The sequence below is a fragment of the Pan troglodytes genome, chromosome 5, assembly GCF_028858775.2.
Source record: "Pan troglodytes isolate AG18354 chromosome 5, NHGRI_mPanTro3-v2.0_pri, whole genome shotgun sequence".
Classification (NCBI taxonomy): domain Eukaryota; kingdom Metazoa; phylum Chordata; class Mammalia; order Primates; family Hominidae; genus Pan; species Pan troglodytes.
Window position 1 is genome coordinate 119,177,479 of NC_072403.2, and position 21,324 is coordinate 119,198,802.

A 21,324-nucleotide genomic window follows, 5' to 3' on the forward strand; every position below is an offset into this window, starting at 1 on the left:
AGTTGCTTTTGCTTATAAGTTGCTAATTTAAAATGTTTCACCGGGCACAGTGGCTCACGCCTGTAATCCCAGCACTTTGGGAGGCCAAGGCGGGCAGAACACCTGAGGTCAGGAGTTCAAGACCAGCCATAGCCAACATGGCAAAACCCCATCTCTGCTAAAAATACAAAAATTAGCTGGATGTGGTGGTGGGTGCCTATAATCCCAGCTACTTGGGAGGCTGAGGCAGGAGAATCACTTGAACCTTGGAGGCGGAGGTTGCAGTGAGCTGAGATTGTGCCACTGCACTCCAGCCTGGGCAACAGTGAGACTCCGTCTCAGAAAAAAAAAAAAGTTTCATGAAGCCCCTATCAATGTTTATATTGAAATATGTATTCCAATATTTAGAAACTAATAACCGTTTAAGATACCATAAATTCCAGGATTGATAACTGCAAAATTGTTGGCAAAAATGTATCATGGTTCTTTGTTGGTCTGTTAGTTTTCTACTTTAGTAAAGCATGAGGATTTTGCAGTCAGATTGCCTGGATTTAGACAGCAACTCTACCACTTATTAGCAGTGTTACCTTGAGGGAAATTACTTATCCTTTCCCTGTACCTCAGGAGACATTAAATGGGTTAATATAGATAAAGCACTTAAAACAGTGCCTACCGTATAGTAAGCCCTCAAAAATATAAATTGTTATTTCTAAAATATTTGATGGTAATTTTAATGATTAAATTTTCTACAACTATAAAGTTTCTAATTTCAGTGATAAAAATGGGGAATTAAGATATCAGATAGACTGAAATAATAGATGGATGAATGAATGATCTGAATTTGGAATTCTGAGAGGTAAAATGAAGAGTTCAATGTTAAATGGCTTATTGGGGGATAAAAAGAAACAAAAGAAAAAATGAGGCCAGGCGTGGTGGCTCACATCAGAAATCCCAGCATTTTGGGAGGCCAAGGTGGGCGGATCACCTGAGGTCAGGAGTTCAAGACCAGCCTGGCCAACATGGTGAAACCCCACTTCTACTAAAAATACAAAAAAAAGGAAAAAATTAGCCGGGTGTGGTGGCACATGCTTGTAATCCCAGCTACTTGGGAGGCTGAGGCAGAAGAATCTCTTGAACCCAGGAGGCGGAGGTTGCAGTGAGCTGAGATCGCACCACTGCATTCCAGCCTGGGCGACAGAGCAAGACTCTGTCTCAAAAAAAAAAAAAAAAAAAAAAAAAATAGAAAAAAGAAAAAATGAAAGAGAAAAAAAGCCAAGGCTAGGAATTCGGTCCACAGACTTCTACTTTATGGTTCTTTCCACTTCTCTTTGTAGCTTTACATGTCATCTCTAGGAATGTAAAATACATAAGTGCTATGTAGCTCAACACATTATGAAAATATAAGTGATCCCCAAGAGTGTAGCTAAAACTGTTATTAGTAAATAGTTACTCTGATATTCTAAACAGGGAAACTATCCTTTAAAAACCAAAGACTTGATTTGCAATATAGTTTTGGTGTTTCCCGATTTCTGCCTGACTTTACACCCTGAAAATGGTCCCAGAACAATGACAATTAAGCCATAGGAATGACAACAAACAATTTAATGAAATTTCCAGAATGCTTAAAAAGAAACTTGCTTGGCACAGCCATACTTTCCAACAAACCCACTTTAAAGTTTTCACAGTTTACAATATCAGAAATGACCTCAGGGTCAGGCATTTGTCAGTTAATGACCTGTTGGGCTAATGGCCTTCAGCTTTGTCTTAGGCACATAAGTCCTCCAGCAGGTCATTAGCTGCCAGAAAAGGGCTCTTCCCAATCACTATGGCTAAATAAATAAAATTTGCTCCTGGGCTAAGACCCTATAAACCAACTTTGGCTTAGACTAAGTAAATTTTTTGTTGCGTATTTACAACTTTAAGAATTTAAGAAAATGATGGAAATGCTAAAACCAAAATTACATTAACATGACTGAGCTATATGTGGCTATCAATGAGGAAAGTAGTCACATAGACTCTTGGATGAGCTTAAATTTTCTTTTGCTTATGGTATTCAAATTCAGTTGAACCTCACATCATGGTTGGCCATGAGAAATAGAAATATATTGACTATGGCAATATTATATATAATACATTTAGCAACCTTGATCTTTGTAAATCCCATTTCCTACCTTCCAGAAGTAAAATTAATTAAATCAGTCTTCCCCCTTCATTTTTTTTTTTTTTTTTTTTTTTTTTGAGACGGAGTCTGGCTCTGTCGCCCAGGCTGGAGTGCAGTGGCACAATCTCGGCTCACTGCAAGCTCCACCTCCCGTGTTCAAGCCATTCTCCTGCCTCAGCCTCCCGAGTAGCTGGGACTACAGGCGCCCGCCACTATGCCCAGCTAATTTTTGTATTTTTAGTAGAGATGGGGTTTCACCGTGTTAGCCAGGATGGTCTCGATCTCCTGACCTTGTGATCCGCCCACCTCAGACACCCAAAGTGCTGGGATTACAGGCTTGAGCCACCGCGCCTGGCCCCCCCTCCATTTTCATGGACATTTGCTAGATCTCCAAAGCCAGAGTGAGAAAAAAAATCTATTTTCAAGTTTGAGTGATTCAGTACTCTTCTTTTCCCTTTCTAATGGTCTCACCTGAGGAACTTTCTGAGTTAGGAGTTTACTAAGTACTGGGTGGATAGACAGCTGATTCCTGCCTTTGCATCTGCAGCTGCCTATCTATTCTCCATCTATCCTTTCTTCACTCCAGCAGGCTTGTATACTGTGTCTCTTTCTGTCCCTTCCCAAATCTCATGTTGAATTGTAAACCCCAATGCAGGAGGTGGGGCCTGGTGGGAGGTGTTTGGATCATGGGGGCAGATCCCTTATGGCTTGGTGCTGTCTTCACAATAGTGAGTGAGGTCTTGGGAGATCTGGTAGTTTAAAAGTGTGTGGCACCTCCTTCCCGTTGCTCCTGCTTTCACCATGTGACGTCCCTGCTCCCACTTTGCCTTCTGCCATGATTGTAAGCTTCCTAAGGCCTTCCTAGAAGCTGAGCAGGTGCAAGCACCATGCTTCCTGTAAAGCCTGAAGAACCATAAGCCAATTAAACCTCTTTTCTTCACAAAATTACCCAGTCTCAGGTATTTCTTTTCTTTCTTTCTTTTTTTTTTTTTTTTTGAGATGGAGTTTCACTCTTTCCCCTAGGCTGGAATGCAGTGGCGCAATCTCAGTTCACTGCAACCTCCGCTTTTGGGTTCAAGCAATTCTCCTGCCTCAGCCTCCCGAGTAGCTGGGATTATAGGTGCCCGCCATCATGCCCGGCTAATTTTTTGTATTTTTAGTAGAGACGGGGTTTTGGCATGTTGGCCAGGCTGGTCTCGAACTCCTGACCTCAGGTGATCAACCTGCCTGGGCCTCCCAATGTGCTAGAATTACAAGTGTGAGCCACCGTGCCTGGCCCGTCTCAGGTATTTCTTTCTTTTCTTTCTTTCTTTTTTTTTTTTTTTTTTGAGATGGAGTCTGGCTCTGTTGCCCAGGCTGGAGTGCAGTGGTGCGATCTTGGCTCACTCCAAGCTCCGCCTCCCTGGTTCACGCCATTCTCCCGCCTCAGCCCCCTGAGTAGCTGGGACTACAGGCGCCCGCCACCACGCCCGGCTAATTTTTTTGTATTTTTGTAGAGACGGGGTTTCACTGTGTTAGCCAGGATGGCCTCAATCTCCTGACCTCGTGATCTGCCCGCGCGGCCTCCCAAAGTGCTGGGATTACAGGTGTGAGCCACTGTGCCTGGCCTGCCTCAGGTATTTCTTTATCGCAATGCAAGAACAGCCTAACACACTGTTCACAACTCGGTTAATTTCACCTCACGTAATCTCTAAAGTGTATATACATCCTCTTCAATCTTCATCCTCCAGTTTTCTATTCTTTCTCCTTTTACTTATTATTTCAGAAAAATTGCCACTCACCTTCTTGACTTCTACTTTCTCCTTTCAAGAAGACATAAACCAAGGATCTTCAAGTTGAGAAACATCAGAGGAAAGCAAGATTTCTCTTGTGCTAAGAAAAAGGAAAATTGGGCCAGGCAAGGTGGCTCACACCTGTAATCCCAGCATTTTGGGAGGCTTGAGGCGGGCAGATCACGAGGTCAGGAGATCAAGACCATCCTGGCTAACATGGTGAAACCCCACCTCTATTAAAAATACAAAAAATTAGCTGGGCATGGTGGCATGTGCCTGTAGTCCCAGCTATTTGAGAGGCTGAGGTAGGAGAATCACTTGAACCTGGGAGGCAGAGGTTGCAGTGAGCCAGGATCGTGCCACTGCACTTCAGCCTGGGTGACAGAATGAGACTCTGTCTCAAAAAAAAAAAAAAGAAAAAGGAAACTTGGCTGGGCACAGTGGCTTACGCCTGTCATCTCAACACTTAGGGAGGCCAAGGATCATTTGAGCCCAGGAGTTCAACACCGGCCTGGGCTAGATAGTCTGGCCTGGGCAAGGTAGTGAGACCTTGTCTCTATTACAAAAAATAAAGAAATAAAAATAATTAAAAAAATAAAAAAGGTAATATTAGAAATGAAATATGCATTAAAAAACCAGTGCCTACCCTCATCCTCTTATTAAACCAAATTTCCCTTTATATGTCAACATTTAAAAATAATTTAACAAATATTTCTTGTTCAGTTTGTTTTCCTATTTTATTTATTTGCAGGTATTGTAGAATGCAGATTTTTTTTTTCTTTTTAAAAAGGGTGTCCTTGGCCAGGCGCGGTGGCTTACGCCTGTAATCCCAGCACTTTGGGAGGCCGAGGTGGGTAAATCACCTGAGGTCTGGAGTTCAAGACCAGCCTTGCCAACATGGCGAAAACCCATCTCTATTAAAAATACAAAAATTAGCCAGGCATGGTGGCAGGCGCCTGTAATCCCAGCTACTCGGGAGGCTGAGGCAGAAGAATTGCTTGAGCCCAGGGGGCAGAGTTTGCAGTGAGCCGAGACTGAGCCACTGCACTCCAGCCTGGGTGACAGAGCAAGACTGAAAAAAGAAAAAAAGGGTGTCTTTGAATGCCAGGCATATGGAAGAAACATGTAAGCTGCTCTTGCTCTTTTTCCTTGTTGTTAGGTTTCTGGTTTGATACTCAGAGAAATGTCAATTTCACCTGATGGCATTTAACCTTCCTATGCCAAAAAGCTACTACATTCCATTGTCTTGTGGCTTCAAAATGGGCAAAGTTCCAGGTTTTAATATTATTTAAAATTCGTCTTATTTCTAGTATAATTTGCACGCACTAATCATTTATTACTTTCACTTTAAAGACCAAGGAAGCATGACCAGAAAATGGATACAGTCTCTGTTTAATATGTGACTATATTAGCAAATCAGAAAAAAACTGAAGAAGCTAATTTTGGGATTCTGAAATAATTTTATGATGGCATTTTGACTTTTCTAATTAATTGATATGGAGATAGTCTCTTTTACTGTTATACTATATGACACCCCACTTACCACCTTCTGCATCCCTTTACCCTAGTCATGCAAATCTACACTTGAGTGGGTTACATGTATAAAAAATATTAACCTTGGGTGTCAAACTAAAGAGCCTAAAAGATATTAAATAATTTCCACAAGTAAAATAGTGCAAGCAAAACTATAAACACTATCATAATAATGCCTATTTTAAATGCATAAGACAGGGAAAAACTTAATACATGTTTTTAGGTTTCAATTTAACATGAATTTGGAAGTAAAATTACTATAACAGATAAGACAAACACAAATAGACAATAGCATCTTTATTAAACTATATAGATGGTGTAAAGGGAGATTTATATGCATAAATTGAGCATATTTGTACAAACAAAATACTTCATTGTAAACAACATATTTACGCCTTTAGGAAAACAAAGTTAACATAAGGAAATACATCAGCTATGTAAAGAGTACATCTGTGCCACTGGTTATCTGGAAGTATAAATCACTAATGCTTAATAGAACAACCTCCAGGAGTGACATCATGACAATGCTCTTGGGTGTTTAGACAAGATCCAGGCTGACTCACAGTCTCCCATCTGATATATAGCAATAGGTCCATTAAATGAAAATGACTACAAAGAAAAAAAAATAACGTGATAAATTCCATTCTTTAAATACTAGGCTTATCATTATATATGTGAAGTAAAAGACTTTTCAAAAACAAGATGACAGGTAGTAATCCACACAGTCTTATTTGCACTGTGGCTTAATCCTAAATACAAACCCAGTCTAAATAAATACAAAGACCAGAGGAAGCCTGTTAATGGCCAGCTAGATTTCGAAATTATAGTACTTCTCCACTTCATGATTTCCCTTCCAATTAGTTAGCATGTCTCACTGATAGCTTGCTGCTCAAACACTAAAATTTTAGATTCTGGCATGACCACATCACTACAGCATCCAGTGATGTTCTACATGGACACAATATAGAGCAACTTATCCCAATGGAATCAGGAAATTTATGATTTAAAAAGAGGCATTCTGAGGTCTTTTAGTCCAGGTCTTTGTACAGTGAAGTACTAAAATAAAAACTTGCCCTTATGTTCCATAATTGAAAATGAATGAAAACCCAAGCATTAATTTTTAAATTCACTCTTGAATTCAAAATCTTGTTAATTTGCATTTATGTGACTACAGCTATAATGGTAAGAAGACAATTACCAGAGGATTAATAAACCAATTTCTATACTTGAAGATATTTAAAAATCTAAGTGTTACCTAAGGCAATTACCTTGAAGACCCCTAATATCTTCAGGGAAAAGCCAAAGGGAAAATAATTGACTCTGCTAATTTTACCCTTGGCAATTATAAAACAGCTCTGAATTTCATTTGACTGCAGAACCCTTCATCTAATGGCTTGCCCCATGAGAAGTACAGAGATAAACACATCATATAGAAATTCAGACAAGAATCCAGTAGCACAAGAAAATGAGAAATTGGTAGAATGAATAAGTCATAAAAAATTAAAGTTGTTACAAATATGCCAACTTTAAATTACCAATATACATCCTCAAGAAAAAGCAGGCTGTCACTGTGAAAAAACAGTGACATATTATAAACAGAAATTCTGTATTAAGTTTTGCCTGTTTCCTCTTGCTGTGGTATCTATTTATGTTGCTATTTTCTTTCTTATAAAAGAAAGAAATTTTCTTGTTTCTTGTTTCTTATAAAAGAAACAAATTTTCTTTCTTATAAAAGAAAACTAAAACATGATTAAATAGAATCTAACTTTACCAAGACATTAAGCATATGTAGAGATAAGAAAACTTGGCCGGGTGTGGTGGCTCACGCCTGTAATCCTAGCACCTTGGGAGGCTGAGGCAGGTGGATCACCTGAGGTTAGGAGTTCAAGACCAGGCTGCCCAACATGGCAAAAACACATCTACTAAAAATACAAAAATTAGCCAGATGTGGTGGTGGGCACCTGTAATCCCAGCTACTTGAGAGGCTGTGGCAGGAGAATCACTTGAACCCGAGAGGCGGAGGTTGCAGTGAGCCAAGATCGTGCCACTGCACTCCAGCCTGGGCAACAAGAGCAAAACTGTCTCAAAAAAACAAACAAACAAACAAAACGCAAAAAACTTACTACACTACTACTTCAAAGAAATATTTATCGCCACCTCCTCCTTCTAAAAAAACCATAGTTACTATTATTTAAGCTTCTGGGAGCTCATTTGATAAAATAAGTCCTCTTCTGAGATATAACTTCACTTTCCTTAAATTATTCTGATGAAAATATTGCCAAGTATTTAAATGAAAGAAACTGGCTCTGAATATGGGAGATTTGCTTTATCAGAGGGAATTCCTGACTTTCAAGAACTTTAGTAATTCACAATCTCCTCAGTTTAAAATACTTTTCACCTGATTTGGAAATCATCTATTACGATTAAAAGAGAGCTACTAAAAGCCTTGATTTGGAGAAGATCAATTACAGACCCTGGGCATGGTTCTTAAGGTCTTTCACAAAAAGTGAACCCCTGAGGCATTTTTTTTTTTTGAAATTGACCTGGTAGAGCCTTCAATGACCCTTTGAAGAACAAGGTGCAAAAGATTCACGTTTGAGATTAACAGGAGGGCTGCACAGAATAAAGCCTTCAATTCAACATACAACTATCAAATTCAGAAAAAAAATATCATAGCCTAAAAAGGAAAAAATTCCTCACCAGAGAAAGGTTGATAAAATGCAAATTTAAAGGTGTAAACCTGTGCAGAGACCATGAAGTTATGAGGCTCACTGAAGGGGAAGGAAATGCCAGATCATTCTTATTTCAAGAAGCTTCAGGCTGAATAGTTGCTTGGATATGCTAAGTTTTTCTTTTTCTTTTTCTAAATCAAGTAGTGCTACTGAAATCCAGTGCCTAATGGAGCAGATGGTGGAGGTCTTAGACTCTGGAACATTTATAGTGATGCTTCTGAATGCAAAACACCAAGAGTGGATTTCACAGGCTGTGAATCTGATTTGATTTTGATGGGAGTAAAGCTTCCATTTTCACTGTACTTGAACCACATTGAAAAAAAGCATGTGTGACTGACACAAGCTAGTTAAGAAAAAGGAACATGTTAAATATTAGTCCCATAAAGGGAAGCAGTTTAAACAAGTGATTATTTGTTTGTATCATTTAACATGATTATGTTTATATATAATACCACCGTTTGAACCTTATGTAAGATTTCATCAGAATAGTTCAAAGTTAAAACAAATGATTACAGAAAACAAATAGAAATTTGTCCAAAGGCAACGAGTCTTGGTTTTCTAAGGTGGCGACTATACCGAGGCAAATTACCAAAATGTGGACCTAGGTACTATCAAGGTCCAGAATATCTCCTCCCCTCAGCTTTGTAGGTCTAATCCATGAACGGCCAGCCTGTGAAGCTAGAGCTGGTCATGTGCAGCTCAAAGTGTCCAGACACTATGTCAGATCTGCACTTTCTGAGGCCTCTTTCTTCTCTAAACAAGGGCTAAGTTTTATCACAGACCACTGCAAATATGGTGAAAAGGAGAGATGGATGATACAGTTTGTGAGTCCCAGGGGCAAAGAACCACTCACCTTCTGTTAACATGTGAATTCCAGTGAAGGAGAGAATTTAGTGGGACCCATCAAAGCATACTATATGCATAAAGGAGAGAGACATTTGAGATGAAATAAAATAGAATTGGAGAGAGACATCAGATTCTCTCTCTTTCTTTTTTTTTTTTTTTTTTTGAGACAGGGGCTCTATTGCCCAGGCTAGAGAAACAGTGGTGCATTCATAGCTCAATGCAGTCTCCAACTCCTAAGCTCAAGAAATCCTACCACCTCAGCCTGCTGAGTAGCTAGGACTAACAGCATGCACCACCATGCCTGTTTTTTGTTTTTTGTTTTTTTTTTCTGTAGAGACAGGGTCTTGCTATGTTGCCCAGGCTGGTCTCCAACTCCTGGGCTCAAGCTATCCTCCCACCTCCATCTCCCAAAGTACTGGGATGAGAGGCGTGAGCCACCATGCCTGACCAAGATTCTCTAATAGTCTGCTTAATAGGATCAATTCATTTTTTACTTTAGCTTTTAAAAAATATGAATATAAATTAGATATTAAAGGTACCATACTACTTTCTCCCTTAAATTCCGCAGGTCTACCTCATGAGTATGTGCTAGCCAAAAATGCAAACACGTGATGAGAAAGTAGGGCAGAATGTTACTTGTCTCCTAGTATCTTTTATCTGTATCTTCCAGATTTTTGGCTGGATCCATGATGACCTACAATAAAAATTACATTTTCTAGCTTCCCTTACAGCTAGGTATGGCTATATAATTAAATTCTGGTCAACAGGATGTAAGCAGAAAAATCTCATATAACTTATGAGAAATGTCTTTAAAGTGTGAATACTATATAATTTATCATGCAAACTGGGACACAAGAGTAAAAAGAAGCGCTGAAACAACTAAAATTTTATACTTTTTGAAATATGTATTTATTTCAAAAACAAACAGCTGATTTTATTATATTGAAATAAATATGTATTTATTTCAAAAACAAACAGCTGATTTTATTATATTGGTGGACTCAACAGGTTCTATTCAAAAACTATTTTCAAAAATAAAATTTCAAAAGAAATAAAAATAACATACATGTACATACAATAGAACAATAACTTCTTTATACTGATTATCAGAATATTTAAAAATAATGAGAATTATTATTGATGTATATTTACACAGTTTAATCCATTTCTTAGACATATCTGTCTCTAATATTGTGTCACTGGCATTTTTCTGAAGAATGTGTTCATTAAAATACGGTATTTAAAAATAAAACTGCCCGCAATATTCTTCACAGTTGCAGTTTATGGTTAATTAGTTTGAAATTATTGATACTTTCAATTATGGAGAAAATTCTCTTTCTACAGGTTCTAAGTTACCTGATAAGTTCAGAGTAAATTTGCTAAATGGAGGACATAATTCTAATTTTTAAAATGTTGAACAGTATAAATATTTCAGCCCAAATATTTTTAGAGGCACTCTCTTTTTGCTTCCATCAGAGTATCTTACTTTAACAAATAGTATTTTTTTTTTTTCCAGACGGAGTTTCGCTCTTGTTGCCCAGGCTGGAGTGCAGTGGTGCGATCTCGGCTCACTGTGACCTCAGCCTCCTGGGTTCAAGCGATTCTCCTGCCTCAGCCTCCCAAGTAGCTGGGATTACAGGCATGCACCACCATGCCCTGATAATTTCAGGGTTTCATCATGTTGGTCAGGCTGGTCTCGAACTCCCGACCTCAGGTGATCCGCCTGCCTCCACCTCCCAAAGTGCTGGGATTATAAGCGTGAACCACTGCACCTGGCCTAACAAATATTTTTATAAGACAAAACTTGTCAAATAAGTTGTCTCTATGATTCTTTTCAATGTTTTGCCAAATTTAGATGGTGCAAAATCTAGGCCTTCTCAATCTCATTTCGTGTGTCTGTGTGTGTGTGTGTGTGTGTGTGTGTGTGTGCAATTTATTCAAAGTAGGAGCACCACCAAGATTCTTTCTGCAAGGTGAGACATTTCAAATTGCAACTACAGAACTGAAAATTTTAATCTTGTATATCGTTTGAGTTGTTACTGTTTATATCATTCCTTCTTTGCTTTTGTCAGGAAAAATTCTAATGGAAGTTTTGTTTTGTTTTCATTAATTGTAATTCCCTAAAAGTCTCATGTAGTGTTCTGTTTATTGAATACTTGATTTAAGATTCTCAAGTGATGTTGAACGAAATGCTGCCAATTATTATTATTAGTAGTAGTAGTAGTATTTTTTGACACAGAGTTTCACCCTGTCACCCAGGCTGGAGTACAGTGGCGTGATCTGGGCTCACTGAACTGAAACCTCCACCTCCTGGGTTCAAGTGATTCTTGTGCCTCAGACTCCTAAGTAGCTGGAATCACAGGCATGCACCACCACCTCTGGCTAATTTTTGTATTTTCAGTAGAGACGGGGTTTCACTATGTTGGCCAGGCTGATCTCAGACTCCTGACCTCAAGTGATCCGCCTGCCTTAGCCTCCCAAAGTGCTGGAAATACAGGCGTGAGCCACCGTGCCCAAATGCCACCAAACTTTTGATGACCCATTTAGAATAAAGTTCAATACCACTGTTGGGGGCACAGGTTGATTTATAAAGATTTCTAAAATCTGATCAACGACAGACAACAAAGAGAAAAGGCACATACTGCTCTGCTGAAGTGTATTATTATTTTTTTTTTTTGAGACCGAGATTCGCTCTTGTTGCCCAGGCCGGAGTGCAATGGCGTGATCTTGGCTCACTGCAACCTCCACCACCCAGGTTCGAGCGATTCTCGTGCCTCAGCCTCCCAAGTAGCTGGGATTACAGGCATGTGCCACCACACTCGGCTAATGTTCTTAGCATTTTTAGTAGAGACGGGATTTCACCATCTTGGTCAGGCTGGTCTTGAACTCCTGACCTCAGGTGATTCACTCGCCTCAGCCTCCGAAAGTGCTGGGATTACAGGCATGAGCCACTGTGCCTGGCCTGAAGTGTATTTTTTATCTGACATCCACCGTGCCTGGCCTGAAGTGTATTTTTTATCTGACATCAGTTACAACTCCCAAATCATATAGTTCAGTGACTGTGACTATTCAGATATTTGTAAATTTTGATGTAACAATAGCTTCTATTAAAATAGAAGACTTTTGGTGCTTGTTTAGATGTAATGATCAATTGTGTGTGTGCCACAACCAATGCCAACTACTCCACAGGTTGCTTAACGTAGTAAAAACATTGTTTTTACCACAACACTGTGCTTCACCAAAATTTGTACTTCTATTGTTACTATAAACTAATAATTTTATTTTCTATATTGAACTTTTAAACTGAATTTCCAATCTCACTCACAAAGGCTTTATGTTTAATAGAATATACTTCCAAAAACTTTACCTTAATCCCATGAATGAATGGAAAGAAAAAAACCAAACCATTTGTAGAATTAACTTAAATGATTTACTTACTTGAAATACCTGATGACACTAAACTAAAACTGGAATTATTTAACTGCTTTCAAAGTTCTTCTACTGACAATGACGCAAAAGAACTATTGCTTCCCTTTTCCTATATACACATAAACACTTGTAGTTGATAATCAGTGCAATCACTTAGCATAGTCATTTCTCTAAATATAAGTTATGTTGCAGAGTCGTATGCATATATACCTTCTGCAACTGCATAAAGTAGATCCTGACACTTCTTCAGCAGACTTTACTCTTCTTGTTTTCATGTGGTCAGTGATAGATACCACTATGGCCTCCACAGTGGTTGGTAAATGTCAACAAACATTTTGTTCAAGTTATTAATATACATTCCTTATTAACTTTCTTAAGAAAAAAATCAATACTTAAAAAAATGAAACACATATTTTTAGTTTTTTCAGTTTACTGCTGCCAAAAGGATTTATTGCAAAAACAAAGTATTGCCAAGCAATAAAATAGTTATAGATTTACACTGTACAAGCAAGTGTGCTCATTCTACACTCTACTTGCTCCCTAGCAGAGCTGATCAGCCTTGATTTCCCATATATATTTTACAGACACCCAAACCTATAATTTACTGTTTCCCACTGAACTTATCAACTGGTACCTGGCAGCTTTGTGACTCTTGCAGGCCATGCATGGGCTACAGTACAATTGGGTGACACACTACACAGCCAGCTTCTCCCACCACCTGATACAGGAAAGAGTTAGCTGCCCCTAGACATTTGTGTCTGAGTGCACTTTACTGTATTAGCAATTGCCCTGCATTCTGTCCTTGATTGGGAAGTGTTAGTTGTGTCTGAAAGGGCTGGGAAAAGAGGTAAGTTATTTCTGGTATCTTTCAGATTTCCTAACAACTTAAAATGAAGCTGGGCACAGTGGCTCATGCCTGTAATCCCAGCACTTTGGGAGGCCAACACAGGAGGATTTCTTGAGCCCAGGAGTTCAAGACCAGCCTGGGCAACATGGCGAAAGGCAAAAGCCCGTCTCTAAAAAAAAATACAAAAAATTAGCCAGGTATGGCTGTATGCACCTGTGGTCCCAGCTACTTGGGACACTGAGGTAGGAGGATCGCTTCAACCAGGGAGGTTGAGGCTGCAGTGATCACGCCACTGCACTCCAGCCTAGGTTACAGAGGAAGACCCTGTCTCAAAAAAGAAACATAAAAAAAAAGAAACAAACAAAAAAAAGACAACTGATAATGAGAACTCTCTCCACTGTGTAAGGGTCTCAGAATACTATTACATTACATTACACAAAAACAAAAACAGAGGCTGGAAGTACTAAGTGGGGATCTACCAAACTCATCCCAGCTTATTCTAATATAATTATTAGTAATAATTCTCTGTTAAAAAATGAAAAATTCAGGATAAATGCTAAATCAGATGGGATCCCAGGATAGCTGGCTTACACTGAGACTCTCCTTTAGCAAACTAGGATGTACACTGACCCAACCTTCAAAGGAAGGAGATCTGCCCTTTTTTTGTCCTTCCTCCTTCTATTGACTGGAGGGAAGCCATAATGGCAAATGCCTCGGGCCATGATGTGGTAAGATAAGGATGGCAAAACAGTAAGACAGAAGGAGCCTGGATCCCTGACTTTGCAGACTCACTATACCAACTTTTGACTGCCTACTCCTAGATGATTTTACATGAGAGAAAAAATACATTCCTATTTTATAGGGCACTGTTATCTTATAATCAAACCTAATCCTAACTGATATAACAAGAAATACCTTTATAACCTTTCCAGAAAGCAGATTGGCAATATGTATCAAGAATACTAAAAATGTGGCCAGGCGTGGTGGCTCATGCCTTAATCCCAGCACTTTGGGAGGTTGAGGTGGGAGGATTGTTTGAGGCCAGGAGTTCAAGACTAGCCTGGGCAACACAGTGAGACTCTGTCTCTATAAAAAATTTAAAAATTAGCCAGCCAGCTACTCAGGAGGCTGAGGTAAGAGATCGCTTGAGCCCAGGAGTTTGAGGCTGCAGTAAGCTATGATTATGCTACTGCACTTTATTTTTATTTTTATTTTTGAGATGGAGTATCACTCTGTCGCCCAGGCTGGAGTGTGGTGGCACAATCTCAGCTCACTTCAACCTACCAGGCTGGAGTGCAGTGGCGTGATCTTGGCTCACTGCAACCTCTGCCTCCCGGGTTCAAGCGATTCTCCTGCCTCAGCTTCCCAAGTAGCTGGGATTATAGGCACGCGCCACCACGCCCAGCTAATTTTTTATTTTTAGTAGAGACGGGGTTTCACCATGTTGGCTAGACTGGTCTCGAACTCCTGACCTCAGGTGATCCACCTGCCTCGGCCTCCCAAAGTGCTGGGATTACAGGAGTGAGCCACCGCACCTGGCCTTTAACCTGGGTGATAGAGTGAGACCATGTCTCTATAACAAAAGGAAAAAAAAAAACGCTAAAAATGTTTAGCCCTTTGAACCACTTCTAAGTCTTTATCTTAAAGAAATAATCTGGAATAGGGAAAATTGATATGCAAAGATCTTTACTGAAGATCTACTTATGATAGTAAAAATAAGAAGCAACCTAAATGTCCAACAATGAGGAATCTGATAAACAAGTGGTATTATATCTAAGTGACTGGATATTATAGAAAAAGTTATAACCATGGGAAGATGCTCGCATCATAATATTATGTAAGAAAAAATAGGCAGGATTAAAAAAACCTTATACATAGCAAGTTCTCATATATATTACAAAAAATTACATATATAAAGGCATTAATGAACAACAAAAAAAGACTACAAGGAAATACATCAAGATATTAACCAGCAGTGATTATCTCTGGATAGTGGGATTATAGGTAATATTTACTTATATTTTCTTTGTTTTGAAGATTTAACCCTATCCTATAATTAATAATTTCATCCATAATCAGAAAAAAAATTACTCTCAAAACTCTTTCCTAGCATTTACACTTTGCCTGGTACTAACACTGCCATCATTATGTTCATCACAGTTTTACTGTTTACTGAGCATGTACATGAGGGGAGTTGGGGCAGCTGGGCACACAGACCTGCAGCTCCAGCAGCCAACTAATTGCTACCCGAAGCCATTCAGGTACAACCAAACCCTGCCCAATTTTACCTTGGTGTTCTGTAGCAGAGCTAGTCCATTGCAGGCATTTGCTAGAAGAAAGTCTCCACTCAGGATAGCAATTTTATTTCCAAATTGCATGTCTTTCAGTGGACCATCAGATGATTGCAACTCATTTAAATTTACTATCCCACGATGTACAAGGAGAGCAGTATGAATTAGCTCCGTGATCTCCGCCAAACTTCTTTGACTAAAACATAAAGGTAAGATTTGTTAGAATATCAAGAACACCATTTTATCACTAATGTCTGATTTCAGTTTTCAACAATAAAATATTCCATAGGTTGCCCCCCACTTTTTTTTTTGGATTATATCTTTCTAATGAATCTTTAAATAGAGGTCTCTCTACTGAGCAGTTTGGGATCTGTAAGATGTTGACACTTTCCTTCTCTGTAATACTCCTCACTCTTCCCCACAAGTCACTAGGATATCCCAGACAGAAGTTGACCAGTGGAGGGCCACCTTCCACAGCTCCATTTAGATACTGTGCTCTTGGTATACTTTCCTCACGCTCATAACTTCAAGATTTCTAAGACTCCTTAGTAGTGTCTAATGGAATTCCAATTTAAGCGAGAATATAATCTGTGCCAGATACTAGTCTCAGGGCATTACATACATTATCTCTCTCTCTCTCTCTTTTTTTTTTTTTTGTTTAGATGGGGTCTCACTCTGTCACCCAGGTTTGAGTGCAGGGGTGCAATCTCAGCCCACTGCAACCTCCACCTCCCAGGCTCAAATAATCTTCCCACTTCAGCCTCCCGAGTAGCTGGGACTACAGGTGTGCGACACCAAGCCTGGCTAACTTTTGTATTTTTGGTAGAGATGGGGTTTTGCCATGTTACCCAGGCTGGTTTTGAACTCCTGAGCTCAGGTGATCTACCTGCCTCGGACACCCAAAGTGCTGGGATAACAGGTGTGAGCCACTGCTCCTAGCTACATTATCTCTTTTAATCATAAATGCAAAGCTATGGGGTTTACAGAGATGAATACAATATGGTTTCTTCCTTCAAGGACTTTTTAACTTTCAGAATAAGAATGAAGAGAGAAACCTATAGTAGCAAATAATATAGAGAAGGCCCCCGAGGAGCTTATAGTATAGAACTATATTTATTACACGGGAATTTCAGCAGATGTTTGTTCCTTTTTTATACTTTTCTGTAGTTTGTCTATTTTGTACAATGACAAAAGTATTACTTTTATAGTCAGAAAAAATCAACAGGTAATTACTAAAAATTTAAACATTATCACAACTTCATGATAGGTATTATTAACCTCTTTTAATAGGTGAAAAAATTGTGCACGCAAGTAAAATGACTTTCCCAAGAGTACACAGTAATGTAGACCTGAAAATCTGCTGGTATCTGCTACAAATGGCCCCATGTGAGTCACGTCTTTTGGTTTCCAAGCTCCTGCATGATCCCCTTCCATGCCTGGCCATGTGACTTGCTTTGGCCAATAGGACATCAACAAACAGTACACAAGGAAAGCCTGATAAGTGCCTATGCAACTGATAAGCTTTTCACAGTCACAGGCGTTGCATGACCCCAAGCAGAAGAACCCTCACGTCAATCCACAGAATGGTAAGTTGTTTCAAGTCACTAAACTATATGGGTGATTTGCTATGTAGCAACAGATATCTGATACAGAAATGGTATATCTATAAGTGGAGTGTTTGCTTTGAGTCAGAAAAATGAGGCTAGGAGGCAAAGGCTGAAGGAATGGCAAACTCTTAGTGGAAGCTGGAAAGCTACTCAGCTGCAAGTATAAACTGTATCTTACTGAAAAGGGAAAATAGGCCAGGTGCAGTGGCTCATGCCTGTAATCTCAGAACTTTGGGAGGCCCAGGTGGCAGGACTGCTTGAGGCCAGGAGTTCAACATCAGTTCAGGCAACATAGTGAGACCCTATCTCTACAAAAAATTAAAAAATAAAAATTAGCTTGGTGAGAGGGTGCACGCCTGTAGTCCCAGTTACTTGGGAGGCTGAGGTGGGACATCACCTGAGCTCAGGAGTTCAAAGTTATAGTGAACTGACTGCACTATTGCACTCTAGCCTAGGCACAGAGCGAGACCCTATCTCAAAAAAAAAAAAAAAAAGGAAAGAAAAGAAAAGGAAGCTTAGAAGGTAGAGCCAAGAACAATGGAGAAGAGTGGATTCGAGAACCATTTCCAGGGAATAGAACTGAGCCCTAATCAAGAAACATTCCTTGCTCCAAGATACAGTAGGTGGCCCAGATATATGCCCAGCTGGATTTCAGAATTGCTACAGACTAGTGACTGCTATATACCTCCCATTTCTCCCTCTTTTTAATGGAAGTGACAACTGTGGTTATCTTCTTTCTGATTCACTGTTGCATGTTGGATAGACGGTGGTGTGTGGTTGGGGGGAGGGTGGATAACTTGTCCTTTTAGTTCCTAGGTCCCTGACTGAAGAGGGGCTGCACCCATGGAGCCACATCCATATCGAGACCTAACAGAAATCATGAGATCAGGGACTCTGAGCTTGATGTCATAAAATGGATGAGACTGGGGTCTTGGGAGGTGGTCTGTTTTGCATATGGAAGGAATGTGAAATATTGGGGCCAGAGGGCAAACTGTGGCAGAGTGTTACACCAAGTTACACTTATCAGTCACACCCTCTGATATCCAAGCCATGTATGATCTCCTTGATTGACGCTGAGTTTGACCATATGACTTGTTTGGTCAATGGGACATTGGCAAATGAGGGACAAACAGGCTTGATAAATGTTTTTGCATTGGGGCTTACACTCTTTGAATGCTAACCTGAGACTACAAGTTAAGAAACCTAATCTAGCCTCTTAGAGAATGAAAGGCAACATGGAGAAAGGTCCAGCTGTCCCAGTCAAGCCCAGCCCCCTGCACATTTACCAGGTAAACACAGACACATAAATAAATACAGGAGAAACCAGCAAAGGAACAGTCCAGCCAAACAACAGAATTATGAGAAATAAGTTGGTTATTGTTTTAAGCCACCAAGGTTTGGAGTAGTTTGTTACACAATAGATAACTAACAGAGACTCCAATCCCCAATCTATTTCTACTAGATTAGGCTGCCTTCCACATGTGCCCATTGAAAGCTTCTATCTTTCCTTTTTTTCTGTAGACCTCATCTGTGTCACAAAAGCTTTAAAAAAGTTTCCTTGAAGAAGCTAAATTTGAGCGGGGCCTGGAAAGGCAAGTAAGATTTCCATAGCTGGAGAAAAAGGACAAAACAAGAGTAGGGCTTGGGAACCCCAGAATAAGAAAGACTACAAATCATGACACAGAGAAGGCAAGAGTAGAAAACGTGACCAAAGGTTGAAAAGATCAGTTTGGCTACAGTAAAGGGACTGTGTAGATAAGTGAGAGATAAGAATTTTGGAGCTTGGTTATAGCAGGTGAAATGGTCTATATTTTACACATGCAATATTTTGAGATGAAAGGATGATATATATTTTTTAATAATTTAGGAAGAAGATTCCAAAGGTGATACATAGAAAAATCTTAAAAAGTATGTAGGGAAAGTAGGGATATGGGGTGGGGGAGCTATTACAAAGGTCCAAGGAAGATGCAACAAAAGGGCTTGACCTAGGACACCGCCTTAGACATGGAGAGAAATAAATATAGAATAATCAGGCCAGGCGCGGTGGCTCAGGCCTGTAATCCCTGCACTATGGGAGGCCAAGGCGGGTGGATCACCTGAGGTAAGGAGTTCGAAACCAACCTGGCCAACATAGTGAAACCCCGTCTCTACTAAAAATACAAAAATTAGCCAGGCGTGTTGGCGGGTGCCTGACTAATTTTTGGGAGCTACTTGGGAGGCAGAGGCAGGAGAATCACTTGAACCTGGAAGGCAGAGGTTGCAGTTAGCTGAGATCGCGCCACTGCACTCTAGCCTGGATGACAGAGCAAGACTCTGTCTCAAAAATAAATGAATAGATAAAATAAATAAATAAATATAAAATCATCAAATAGTATATGAGACTCTTCTCTTAAAAAAAACAGACTGGTTTAACAGCTATAATAATCACATAAAGATACAATTAAAAGAACAAATTGGCATTATCAAATGCCAAGGAAAATCTCATGTCTAATTGATTTCCTTTGTTAAAAAAATTAAGAGAATATGTAAAGATGACCCAGTAGACATATTGTACTTGATTACAAATTTGGGGAGTAGACAAAGGAAATGAACCAGTGAGTCAAATAGTATCTAACAGTAAATTCATGGTTTAGATTAAAATCTCATTATATCCCAAAGAAAATCACTAAGAATGGAGACTTATAAGACAGTTGAAAAGTTAACAGAAGACATTTTTTTAAAGTAGAACATTTAAAATTACCTTTTAAAAAGTGACTAAAAGAAAGGAATAAAATTGTATTTTATTACTATCCTGCGAATGATTTCTAGTTTACCAAACCATTCACTGAAAAAAGTCCGTATTATCACATTTCACAAAAATCACATAATGAGATTATGGGCAAGTATAAAAGTAAAAAGCGTTAAGCATTTGGACAAGTTTTTCATGCAGTTCAGTTTATGAAAGAAAGTAATAACCAGGTAAGCAAAAAGTTGTGGTGTTTTGAATTACTCTAAGGATGAAAATGAGTGATTTTGACATCTATAGTCATAAAACAGCATTCATTAAATAAATAGAAACTTTTAAATGCCACATGACCAGAAACAACAAAAACAAAACAATGGTATGCAATAATAAAAGTGAAAGCCCATCATTTTTACAGGGTCTGCCATTTAAAAAAACCTTTCATTTATATTATCTACTTGTGATTCTAATTACAGAGGTCTGCAGAGGTTAAATACTTGATCAAGAACACTGAGTTTATACAAGGCAAAGCTGGAACTCAGAGCCACCTTGTCATAGTAACAAATGACAATTTAAAACATCTAGCTGGGCTCACGCCTGTAATCCCAGCACTTTGGGAGGCTGAGGCAGGTGGACCACTTGAGGTCAGGAGTTCAAGAGCAGCCTGGCCAACATGGTGAAACCCCATCTCTACTAAAAATACAAAAATTGGCTGGACATGGTGGCGCATGTCTGTAATCCCAGCTATTTGGAGGCTGAGGCAGGAGAATCGCTTCAATCCGGGAGGTGGAGGTTGCAGTGAGCCGAGATCACACCACTGCACTCCAGCCTGGGCAACAGAGTGAAACTCTGTCTCAAAATAAAAATAAAAATAAAAATAAATGTTTATTTACCTAAGGAATAGTAGATCGTTGGGGAGGGGGAATAAGCCAAAGTTATCAATGTTACCATCACTGATATATGCCACAAATTTGTCCAATTTTTATCCCTAGTTTTGAAGCAACAGGGAAGGGAATGTTGCTAGGAAAAAAGTATATTAAGAACAGGCTTAATTCTTTTTGTTTACAGTAACTGGGGAAGGTCAAGTTGTTTGAATTCACCAGAATGAAATCAATAGTTTTAGCCTAATCAGGAATCTGGATAACAGTTCTACTTCTGCTTATTACATAAGACAATTCATGGGCAAATCCCTTAAACTCAGACCCTCGGTCTTCTTGTCCCTGAAAGGAGGGGGACTGGAGAAACACATCCCTTCCAGTCCCCAAATTATAAGATTCAGGGATTTCTTTAAAAAAAGAGTTATCTAAACTGGCAGTTAATAGTTAAAAAGATTTTAAAAAATGATTACTATTATTGGTACCTATTTTTCTATAGGAAATAGGAGTGAAATGACTGGTCGTCTTTA

The 21,324-nt window shown here is 39.2% G+C and overlaps 1 protein-coding gene across 4 annotated transcripts in view; it reads right to left on the reverse strand.

The window, feature by feature from the left end:
• Positions 1-21,324, reverse strand: part of PDSS2 (decaprenyl diphosphate synthase subunit 2) — a 308,958-nt gene that overhangs the window by 106,550 nt on the left and 181,084 nt on the right. For all 4 annotated transcript variants that reach the window (XM_001146753.8, XM_009451779.5, XM_063813336.1 and 1 more), the window contains one exon: positions 15,588-15,786. In XM_001146753.8, coding sequence (XP_001146753.1) covers positions 15,588-15,786 — 199 coding nt within the window. The remainder of the gene's footprint in view (positions 1-15,587; positions 15,787-21,324) is intronic.